Source organism: Anopheles marshallii, chromosome 2 (assembly GCF_943734725.1).
Source record: "Anopheles marshallii chromosome 2, idAnoMarsDA_429_01, whole genome shotgun sequence".
NCBI lineage: Eukaryota > Metazoa > Arthropoda > Insecta > Diptera > Culicidae > Anopheles > Anopheles marshallii.
Window position 1 is genome coordinate 8,449,786 of NC_071326.1, and position 12,680 is coordinate 8,462,465.

At 46.0% G+C, this 12,680-nt stretch overlaps 1 protein-coding gene across 1 annotated transcript in view; it reads right to left on the reverse strand.

Moving 5' to 3' along the window:
- The window catches only part of LOC128719836 (mucin-5AC), a 41,507-nt gene that overhangs the window by 19,593 nt on the left and 9,234 nt on the right, over nucleotides 1-12,680 (reverse strand). The window contains exon 2 of the mRNA XM_053813475.1: nucleotides 246-475. Within this exon, the coding sequence (XP_053669450.1) occupies nucleotides 246-475 (230 nt within the window). The remainder of the gene's footprint in view (nucleotides 1-245; nucleotides 476-12,680) is intronic.

Here is a 12,680-nt window from a genome sequence, read left to right on the forward strand (position 1 = left end):
AACGCTACTTCTACTGCTACAAAGCTACTAAAGCAACAACTATGAACACTACAGTGACGGGCAACCCTGACTACTTCACACAAGCGATACTCCCGGCGGTTTCGGAGTGAAAACCACTCAAACCCCTACCGAGCACTGAAGTACGCACTACAATTTGGGATGAATTTTTCCTGCTAAAAATATGACGGCCTCAATGACCTCAAGGTCGTGTCGTGAGGGGCCGGAAAAATGAAGGCGGCACTTACCGTGTAGGTGAACTGATAGTAGGACGGTGTTATGCCGCGCGTACCAGCAGCCCCATCGTTTGCACCGTTGCCCCGGTCCACGTTGTTGCTGTTGACGAACAGTGTCTGTTCCTGGTACGAGTCCGGCGGTGGCTGTTGGCGCTGCAATGCCGACGGGAAGAAACCGTTCCGTGGGTTCTCGAACGATGGCACAAACCGGCCCTGCGATTGTGCGAAGTAGAAGTTGTTGTCTGCAGCAGAAAAAAAACGAAAACATACAGCTTGTTAGCTTTGAAGGCTCGCTTGGGTGGGGGGTTTATTAATTTAAAGCACACCCCAATGGACGTTTGATTTACACACTTTGTGTGCTTTTGTTTGCTTCTTTCTTTTCCCTTCGGTTTTAATTTCTCTTGGTAATGTCGGTTTTATAGCATCATAACTTTTGTTAGACATAAAACTTAGGTTTACCGACAGCCAACCTATTGAGATACCGGTGCCGCAATGAGCGCAATAAACATTTCCCAGTTTTATTACTTTATGCAACAGTACCGGACAGTGTACGCGCTAGCTTTTGTGGTGTTATGCGCTACGCATAGTGCTAAGTACACTACCAAAATCAATCAAATGCAGTTAGAGGAGCGTTGTATTACGACAAAAAAACGTAAGTTGGTGGTGTTGATTATCATCTTGGGTAACTCTGTTCAGTATCAGATTATTTATTTATGTGTTTTTCAAACAGTTTATTATTATATTTAACAAAAAATAGTGTAATACAGGTTCATTACTAAGAAATAAAAATAACTTATAAATGTCAAGAGCGATTTAGTAATACTAACAGAAAAATAAAAAGACAAACCCTGTGCAACCCTGACAAACCCTTTCTGGGTGAAATTTAAAGCTAATAATAATAAAACAGCAAAAAGCGATTTGTCAATATAAATACAACATAACAATTATCACAAAGGCAACGGAATATGCTCACGCTCCACACTCGACTCCAAAACAACAACATCCCATTGGGAAACTCGTTTTCCCATCAATTCACCATCCCACTTTTAACGCCTCGATTCGGCACGGTGGGGCCAAGCCTCCCCAAAAACATCACTCGCCCCTTTTTAGCTTAACATCACACTTCGTAAGATCGCCTCTCGTTAATGCAGGTTTTAGATGATAGGATACGGTTTGGTGGTTCAATGTCATCGTTTTGCTATTCGTACGACCAAAGCCCAACGCTTGGCGGAGGAAACTTGCCAAAGCTTCCCCAAAGGTTTGTTTTTTTTTTGCTTCTGTAGGTGAAGTGGTCAACAATATTCCCAAAGTGCAGCCGAAGAAAACAATGATGCCAGCGCGCTGGAAAGGTGACGGCACCAAATTTGGCAATTGGCGGTGGGTTTTTGCATGCGCCAGCAGCATTGATGAGATGAGCCCTGATGAGGGTGTTCACGTAAAGAAAAAAAAACTCTTGCAGCGTGAGAGTTAACGTTGCTGTTGTGCTGTTTTTTTTCGATAGAATAATATAAAGCAAAGATGCAAGCGTTGCTGGAATGCAATGTTTATCGAAAAACATAATCAAGAAGCTTAAACTTAACGATGCCTTTTTGCAAGAAAAAAAAATAAAATGAATGAAGTACAGTGTGTGGCGTAGAGTAACGAATTTAAAAAATAATGAAGATATATTTTCAGAAATTCTCTCCACTCTCACAGTGTCTACAATCTACATTTTTTTCAATTAAACTAACGTCATTCAAGAAATTTCACTAAACACATAATAATTTACACTCTACTGCCGTACTCTGCCTGAAGTCCAATTGGAAATGTTTCCCGCTTCAACAAACGCAATAATCACAAATAAAACCCGCGCACTAGCGTCGGGTCAGGTGTTGATGCCTGGTGCTCTGCTATTCACAATTTAATGGTGCTTTTATTCACGTACACTGCCGGTGCTGCCTAACCGTAGAGAAACGATAATTCGCACCAAGCGACGAACCTCAATCCCGTTCCTTTTTCTGTCGTAATATTTCCCCCCCCCCCCCCCCCCCCTTTTTCCCCTTTGCTTCTTTCTCTTCCCACCATACGGCCATGGTGCAACCGTTGCCAAGTTTCGTATGCAACCGAACTGGGGTGCACATTCCACGATCTTTGGGACACCTTTGCACCAGCGGAATCACCACGCAGGGCAGAAATTGAGGGACACACACAAAAAAGTGCAAAGTAATGTCTATCCCCGCCACGGCAGCTTGTTAGCTGAACGGATCGGAAAAAGGGCGACTTGGCCGGGTGTATGTGTATCAAAACGCCTTCACTGTCTTGTCGTGTTCGGAAAAATCGCTACAAACGGCCGCCCGCTTTCATTGCAGGCAAGTTTCTTCCAGACACCACCCAGCAATACGCCGCCATCCGTTGCGTGGGGATCGAAGCCTGTCACTCGGGCGAACATTGAATTCCTACAATGTGCAGTTGACTCGCACATAAATATTTCGCTTCCGCAATGTTTCGCTTTTGCCTGTCAAGGAAGGTTCTGCATGAAGAAAATTAATTATCCATTCATGTTTCCAAGCCGGCATTCAACGCGTGGTTCTTAACCAGCGTATGATCACAGACACGATCAGTTATTCTAAGCGTGCCGCGCACATTCCTGGAAAAGCAACGCGTCTACCCTGCTCGCTTAACATGCCACGGTGGCATGTCACGTTCGATCTTATAGTGCAAAAGTTCATTCACACTTCACACTTTACCCCAGCGGGAGTGAAAAACGAACGAAAGATGAATCAAAATTCCCCTTACATTCGACACATTTGTAAAACCTGTGGGTCGCTCAAGATGAAATCCCCACCTCCCGGTCACAAATATTGGGGAGACTTCTTGACCCTACAGAACTTCCCCGAGTATGTTGGGGAGTATTGGTGTTCTTATGATCGCCATTGCTCAAGTTGTTATTTTACGAAAAAGCTACAAATTTCCCATGACTCATCTCGCTTCTCAATCGGGAGCAACCACTTCTCGGCGTGTTTTGCTGCTGCTTGAAGCTGTCATCTGCACAAAGGCGTCCGAGCAATGGTGCACGACGGCCGCAATGCGTGCGTACGTTCTCGGAGAGAAGACATAAAGTAAACCCCCTTCTGGCACGGTATGGCCCGCAGTAAGTTTCGCTTCTGGGCGATCGTTTACATGATGATTAAGGTCGGGGCTCACGCATTCTTCGGTACGCGATCGCAAGCGCTCAAAGTGCCCGATCGTTGGAGTTTCCGTGGGCGAACACGGAGAACGCATATCCCGGATGTGCTCACGGTGGGGGATGCTATATGTCGTCTTGCCAAGTACCTTGACCTTAATCTTGGACGAAAATAAAGGAACCATTCCCTTTCGGAAGCCGGACCGTTCTCGGCTCGGCCGCTCGTGGAATGGAGTGTGCAAAAGGAATAAATTACGTTTTTATCTCAAGTTATTTTTCGTTTGTTTCGAGAACCGTACCGTGCGAGAAGCTTTAAATGATCTCGTACCGCACGAGGTAGACGATGGAGTTCTAGAATGATGGGCAATTTGATGAATGGTTGCATTAAATGTAGGATGGTCATCTTTTTGAATCGTTTGCTGCTGGATATTGGAAGATGTACACGCAAAGGTGCTACCATAGCTCACAAGGTAGCATCTCTTCAAAGCACCAACTAATCCTTTGAGCGCATTAAGCCACTTCGGCAAATTGCCCTCGGGCCGTCCAAGGACCAACCCTTTGTTCTTAATAAACTGCACATTAGCACCAAATAACGTCAATCGACCGAAACTGTCAAGTACGAATCGATTTTCCACTCTTTTTTTCGAATCATTGGCCGGCATCCGTGGCCTATTGTTTCGTGCCGCAACCTTGCACGCTTTGAAGGAGATTTAGTTTCGGATGAAAATTACCGGTAGCAATGTTTCACGACCAGGGACAGAAAAATCTTACCCCAGGTTTGGGCCCAGCAGCAGGAAGCGGCACCGATCGACAACGGCAAAACCTTCGATCGTGAAACGCTCGCCGAAAGCAGATGCGCTCGGTGTGGAACTACAAAACGCGGGCCAGTTCCGGTAGCAATTATATGCCGGAATAATTAACCCGTTTGAGAAAATTTTGTGGTGAAAATTCAATTTTCAAGCAAAACCCAATTGGTTGGCAATGAAGCGCGCGGAGCGATTGAATTTGGGCGCAGATAAAGGTTACATTCGGTTGTTCGGCCGTGCGAACGGTGGTCATGTAATCGATTTGGAAGCACGATGCCGACGTTGGCCAAGTTGGTGGCCATTGGCTGAGCATTACCTTGACAGTGGAATGGTTCCTATTGCATTACGAACGTGCGATGGTTTAGAGAAAGAGATGCTTCAGATAAGTAGAGTGGTGAGTTGAGTTGTTGGATGTGCGGACATTTTACACACGGTGGGCTTAAAAGCTGAGAGGCCATACAGATGATTCTGAAGATGTCCAGGTGCACCATACATTCACTGGCGGTTTCCTTTCTCGGTCTCGGCTTTTTTTTGTCAAGGTTATGGCAAACAAATGCCATCAAATCTTCATCCAATAAAGTGCTGCAGCTTGTATTCCATTAAACTACACATTGTTAAGAGTAGAATGCACGATCGCATCGCGTACAAGGAGAGGTTAATTTTTCTTAGCCTGTTTCGATAAGCGATTCGTTGTACCGAAGAACCAAATGTCATAAATCTACATGCACCAAAGCCAGCTTGTACTCGTCTAATCCGCTATTAATTCTCGCACTGAAGCATCACCCATGTTATGTTTTTTTTTATTCTCCCCACTGCACGATCATAACCATAACCGATTACATGATCGTGGTATGAGTGGGTGTAGCTGGATGTAGCAGGCTCTGGCAGGACACACCCAAAGCAAGACACACTCCTGGATGAATCGAATTCCACCGGTACAAAGACGAGCCATCCGTTTTCCATCTGGCCAGTAAGAAGCCACCCGCAGTAAGCCTGCTAGTTTATCATAAATAATGCCAATAATAATAAATAAGCGTACAACTTTGCATGGAACATTGCGGCTCGAGTGCTCCACCGATGGATTCCGCTGGAGTTGGTGGTTGAGGCCAGCGCAGCATGTTAACACGCCACGGGCCGTGTCGATCGGAAGACGGATCGAGACAACAAAAAGCCGTAAATCGCCACGGGACATCGACATTGAACCTCTCCGGCCGGCTCTGATGCAATTATCGGTCCCTTCAAAGTGGAGCCCTCAACCTTATGTCCGGGCCTGGTATATACGAGCCCAGGATCGAAGATCAATCGGAACTGTGATTTGTCATTTTCTTTGCACCCTTCCGTTGACTTTCATTTTCATCCCCCGGTTTTGCTACTTGATAGAAAAATAAGCCTCCTCCAGCAGTGCACGGCCCGCGAGGCGGACAGCCATAGAAATTGCAATTTAATGTTGATTTTATTGTCCATCCACGCGCCACATTCCACAAGATGCATTTTCCGTCGATCGTCTCTCGGTTTGATAAACAATAATAGTACCCAGAGGAAAAATTAAATAAATACTTTCTTCTTACGTGATGGTTTTACTCTCTTCACACCATTTTCTTTCACTTTCTGCCTTTACTTCTGTTGTTGACTATTTTCACCTACCGGACTTAAAGCGTACGTTTTCGATTATCGAAATTTTCCGTTCCGTTTTTCTTCACCCATGTTACGTTCATTGGTCTTTTATTGTTTAGTTAGTGTAAGTGTATGTGTGTGTGTGTTTTTTTTGTTGTTTTGCTTCAATTGTTTTTGCGATCATCACTGTGGAGATTTCACAGGAAGTTCCACCAAATTCGACTTGCTTGATCAACAGATTTTCCTTATTTTCCCATTGTCCACTCTGGCGCACAATCGATCGCCAATGATTGGTTTTATTAGCCCCGAAACCCACCCTTCGCAATGCAGCAACAAACTGTTTTTCCAGCACTTTTCCTTCGTGCGGTTCCATTACCACATCCGTGTGGTGTTCGATTTTTGTCGAACACCGCACCGCACGACAGAGTATTATGAAACGGTTACGAAAGCACCGGCCGGGACCCATCCCTAAAGGGGGCCCACGCACAACGGGTGGAGAGGGGGTTTACTTTCTAAATTAGCCACCCCGTAGAAGGATGATGGTCCCGGTGTGACGCTTTATTTTCTTTCGGCCGCTTCTGCTCGATTTTATTGATCAACCAATTTATGGACGGCTGGCGGGTGAAGAAAGCGCCCAAGCCCAAGTATGAAAGCGTTTCGCCACCCACTAACTTCTAGCGAGCGAATGCCAAATTCGAATGTATATTCACCACCACAAGGGGTTTAGCCAGCAAAAACAACAACACGAAAAAGGCAACCGAATTGAGCTATGGGCACGTAAATTTTTGGTGTGGAATTTGGATTTGCCATTCTGGTGAAGGCCAAAAGCTGGCAAATTGGTTAGCGGATGGGCCACCCTGCAAGACGACCGTAACCGTCGCTTAGCTACACACGCGGCTAATTAATGCCCGTTCGGCGTTGTGCAATCGATGCCGATTCGCCGGTACAACCTGTCCGCCTGGGAATGGGCACAATTTAACAACAATAGGCCAAAAACCATACCAACGACCATAGACACCGGAGCGACGACAAGCTGCACCTGTCAAGCTTGCCTTCCTTGCTTGCGAGTTCGTTACCTTTGGGAAATTACATAAAGTGCACATGGAAACCCCCTGAAAAAACGGCGGCGAAAAGTAGCGGCAGAGAGGAGGAAAATTCGCACACACTGTAAAAAAGACGCCCAGTAAGATAAATGTGCGAAAATGTGTCCACCGTGCTTGACTGGGCACCAACCAAAAAAAACGCATAAAATAAATTTCTCAAAAGACAAAATCTCAAAACGTTTGTGCGTGAAAAGGTTCCCAATTTTAAGACTCCCCGAACGCTTCCTTTTGCATACATTCGTTTCATCTGTCTTTTGGCGGGTGGCCCTTTCTAACACACCCACCGCATTAAAGTACACCCAGCGCGAGGCGAAAAAAAGTGAATAAACAGCATGAGAAAATGGATAAATTGTGCACGGCGCGCTCAGCTGCACCGGGTCGGAAAATGGGTACCATTTTCACGCCCACCTTTCTCCCCTTCGCCCTGAATCAGTTCTACCCGCCGCCGAGAGGTTAGCATGGCTAAACGATTTAAATTTGGTGTAGCTCCATTGTGCATTGTCCAGCCCTTGCTCTTGCGGTGCACCGCGCACAGAAGCTGGTGGTCGAATTTCTGTACGTTGGTTCGTTCGATGCACATGAAACATAAGGGTGAGCTTTTTTTTTTTTGCTTCTTTCCAACAGCCACAACTAAAATGCTTCGAATCTTGTACGAAACCGTGTTGTAAGACTGTGCTGGAACTGCAACGGACACAGAACAAAAGCTTTAGTGGAAAAGGGTGAACCAAATAGTGCTACGATGTGTCCGGTTCAACTGCCAAGCGCCGCAGTCCTTCACGCTAGGCATTTGCGTGAAACGCATTTAGTTCCGAGCGCAAACTGCACGAGAACGCAAGGTGCAGTCCGTTGCACCGGGTTTTTGGTGAAGGTCAGAAGATAGGGACATTGAAATCAACACCTATTCGATTTCATTTAGATCAGGAAACTTGTCCTAGGATTGCTGTCCCGAAGGTATTGGCACATAAGAGCGGGAATTTATCGTTCAAAAATTATACTAAAAATCAAGAATCATTGTTAATAATATTGGCTTACTGTAAAGCTTGTCCTTGGGGTCGGTGGCCCGTTGGTGTAACGGTGCCAGGCTTCACACGACAGGAACGGCGCAAAATCGCATCCGGCCCAATTCCCCAAACGCAGGACTAATTATCTAGTATAGTCTAAACCTCTTGAGGCTATCTACCAAGCTACCAAGGCTACCAAGACTCTATAAGTTACATCTTTCAATAGACAAATTAATCCCACGTGAATTTTGCTTCTCAATGAAGACAGTTGAGACTCCATGTGTAGACTAATCATTTAAATTCAATATCTATGATTCACACAGTACAGTGAATTATGCAATCTAAGTTCTTGCATAAATTACTCCAACTGCACTTGCAGATGCACTTGAGGTAGTCATAGTGAAGGTTCACCTAATAATCCTTCACGTTTGTCAACGGTGTCACACAACCGGATGCATTTGAACTTGATAGTCCCGGGCGCTTCTTCGGCGTGAGACATTGTACGACAAATTGTTACAATCATGTGATTCATCGTCGCCTAATGCGCGATCGATGGTTCTACAAAAATTCCCAAACAAGGTGCTTCACGTGGAAAGGAAGAATGATGAACCAACGCGTGAATAAAAGAAGTCATTACTCATGCCACTGTCGGCACTCCTGCGTATAGAGGGCGGCAATCGAAGATCACCGTTCTCACCAAAGAAAAAAAGAACTACTCGAATGCAACACCGTTCATCAAATCATTCTAAACATTTGTCCATTTTTGGAGCTCCCGTACACTCCCAGAAATGGCGAATGAAGAATGGGGCTCTTAAGATTTTATCGTACAGCTGCACCGGGAAGCAACAGACTCCGCACACTTTAATGCCTCACTCGAACCTAACATTGGACCTTTTCACACCGTTTGCTACTACGCACGATTTGTTTCGTGATTGAAACCTGCACGCGAAAACAGCATCCGCCATTGCGCGACTTCTTGAAACATTGAAAACTCCCCATAGTAAAAAAAAAAACAGACGTGTAACCTTCGCTCGGAACGGAACAGGGTAGAACATTTTTCCCATCCCAAGCTGACCCCCGGGAGAACAATTCGCACCAAATCTGCACTAAACGACGCCACATTTAAATGCCTCATACACGCACACACACACACATAAACTCTCGCCTACTGAGATGCCTCGTTAAAGCTTATTAAAAATGAGCTCATGAATGGTGAGAGAGTTGCAGAGTTGTCGTGGGTTGGATCGTGCCTATCCACCGGCGATCAGCCACGCCACCAACGGCAACAAAAGACGCAGCCTCCGGCGGAAGTACTGGCCCGATGACGAAATTGTGATGACGGTCGGGGGGATCTACTACGTCGTGATTTCGCGGCTTTTCGGGCCAACCGTTTGGCACCTGAGATTTTCATTACGTTTCGGCAAATGGCATCATTGTTCGATGATGGATAGTCGTCTGTCGGCAAGATCGCACACTGACGACGTTTTGCGATGGTCAAGGGAACCATTTTTTTGAGGTGAACACGAGAGTTTGCCCAAAAAGCTAAAATAATTGCAGAACGATTCCCTGCTATAATGCACCTCCAGCGCTCTTGTGACGAAGATTGATTACACCGAACCGGAACACAGGGGTGGTAATGATACGCAACGGGATCAAAATTGCGGGACCTGTTACGAAAGCAAAATTTCTCCAACAACACACCCATACGATGGTGCGGAATGAAGTTTTGGTGAGAAGCAAAACAAAACCCACAATATGTTCCGAAATGTGTCCACCAGCTAGGGACGCTCCGTCTATCTCGCTGCATGTTTTTATAATCTTCCCTGAGGCTGTGAGATATTTCAAAAGCCCCGGAAAACGGCGACATCCATCCATCCAGGGAAGAAGGTGCGCCAATGTTGCATATTCATACACTGGGCTGGGAATAAAACGAGTCACTTCCGTCTTTGACGACGGTTCCCCAAAAAAAAAAAACCTGCGCCTATTATCAAACCGGTTCGCATAGGTCAAAGCGTGGACGGGAAGCAACAGTCTGCTGCTGGTAAAATGGGTTTTCGGCTGGAATTTCACTCTCCATCGCTAAGCGAAACCGTTGATTAAAGATCGTTATCGTGCGGGGGCATTTTGACTTAAATTAAACGATTGCCACGCCTACAGGCCAACATCAAAGACGTCCTAAAAAGACGTCTCAAAGTAGAACTGTAAATAGTTATCTACGGTCCCGCTCGAGGTAAATGGTAATTCCAAACATTGTAAACATCCATCACTTTCCTCCAACGCACCACACCGTCACCTGAGCATCAGGTTGCAAGATCACCACAGCGCTCCCAACTTCCGGGCAACAGGCGACGACATGCTAATGATGATACGGTAAAAATGTCATTCGTCTCAACGTCTAGCCCACCCTGCTAGACACACGCGCACCGTAGCAGGTAGATCCGCTCTCATCGATTATGCACAATCGCTTACGCAACGAGCGACGATCATCGCACCGGTACTGCTTCTGCATAATGAATTGTGACAGCAGAGGAAAGTGAACCCGCCTGTACACCACCCGGAGGCTGTAGAAGCTCAACCCCCTTCCCCGCGGACGTGTGCGTGTCAACTCTGCTGAACAAACTTTCGCTTTCCACGCAAAACTAGGGCCAGTTTGAGTGACCTTTTTTTGGCGAGCTTTGGACACTTCAAGATCACACAGCGAGTGGTCGTGATCATGTCAGAGGCTAAAGTGCGTACGGTGGATATTGGAAGTGGGTAATTCATCTTGCGATTGAAGCCGAACACGACTTCTCAAGTGTTATTTGGCTTCGTCACAGCTGGACGTTTAGAAAGCTTCCACCAGATTAACGACTCCCAAAGGATGGATGGACACACATTGGTTTGAGCGTTTTGCTTCGCAGGTGACATAAGAACAGTCAGGGTGTAGCTTTGCTGCTGAAGAAAAGTCAAATAAACAAACTCCCGTCCGTCGATGCCCCCGTGGCTCTGCATGCCCTCGGCCAGCGTGACTGAAAGCCAAACTTTAGTGTCGATTGTTTAGATAAACCTGCGCTGCCCGCACGCTCGCGATGCCCGCCGGCGATGATGATCTTCCTTAATTGGGTAAATATGGAATGCATAATTAAACGCTCGCGTACGTTTAATGCAGTGTCCGGTAGCGGAGATTCGGCTTTTGTCTACGCCAAAGGCCATTTTAATGTCCCATTTTTGGACGCCAGCAATGAAGAAGGTTATTATTTTAATACACTCATTGTTAAATTTGTCCGTCGAGTCGTGTCAGGGAGTCGACGATGCATTGCATGCACTTGCACCTGCCCGGGTGGTCTTGACGCGATTTTCATTCATTTACCACCCAGCAAATCATGGAATAGTGTATTGTCATGTGGGTTGTTTGTGAGAGTGGGGTTAATGAATTGAAGAGAATAATAATCGTTTCCCGGATTACTAATGGTGTTAGAGAGCTACATAAGCCAACAAACCACTACTGGCACGATCGGACCCCGTACGATCGATGATGACAGTGGATTCCAACCTCCCGGTGACGTATAATCATTGCTTTGTGAGTTTTCTCACAGACACATTCTTCCCGAACCGGATGTGGTTCGTATCGGTCGCACCTGACGACACAACCTGGCGAAACATGCAAAAGATCAAACAAATTCCACACTGACGAGCCTTCCAACTTCATCATTTCATATTTACATATTTACACATTCCATTCGCTCGTCACCATGGCGTCGGATGTGCTTACATGATTGAGCTTGTATTATGTTCCTCCATACCATTACAGACAAAAGACAATGTGAACTTTGGAATGCACGCGTCTTCTCCCGGGGTGCAACAGCTTTAGAGAAGGAAACACGTGTAACCCTTGCATGATCCAATGCGATGGAAAAAAGGGTATCTTCAGAAAATGTATTCATGAAAATGGCTTCACAATTAATTCGTTTACATTAATCTTCCATTCGATACACTAATCCCCCCACATCTGCACCGCCCCATCAGCTGCAACGATGCGTAGCCCGCTAAAGCGTTTAACCGATTGCGAAAACGGTACCAGTGTGACATACCCCGAAATTTCACAATCATTGCACGATTTTTAAATGGCTTCATGAAATTTCAACCATCCGCCGTAACGCGAAAGATTTGCCGCCATTTCAAAAGACTTCAACGCCCGACCAGAAGAGATTACTCTCGCAAAACGAAAGGTTTCGTTACGATTTCTTTCTCTTCCAGCTGCTCGGTGTGCAGTAAAGGCTAGGCAACTCTTTCAGCAACTACTAAATCCATAAAGAAGCATTTTTAAACGCCCCCTAATTTGTACCACACGTTCCGACATGCCCTTGTCCCGCGAATGTAACCAATATTTTGCTACGCATCCGTCACCGATTAATTTAATTTGTTGGGCCCAATTTTCCATTTCACTGCCCTGGACTGTATCGCAAACGAAAATCAATCCGTTGATCCAGCGCTCTAACCCGTAACCCGTCGTCGGAGGGCCTTGGGCAGGCGCATTTACACATTACGCCATTTAAATGGCTCCATTTGAATGATCTTTCACCTTCGCGTGTGCGTGATGCGAGATTACATCGGTAAGATTTTATTTCATCCAACCCACTGTGCACTATGATACCGTTTCCATCAGGCCACAACCATACCGCACTGATTAAAACGCACCGAGCCGACAGATTTCCCAATTGTCCCTTTCAGTTCTGCGTGCTGAACTGATTTCACTTTGCGCTGGAGTCATACCGGTTTCT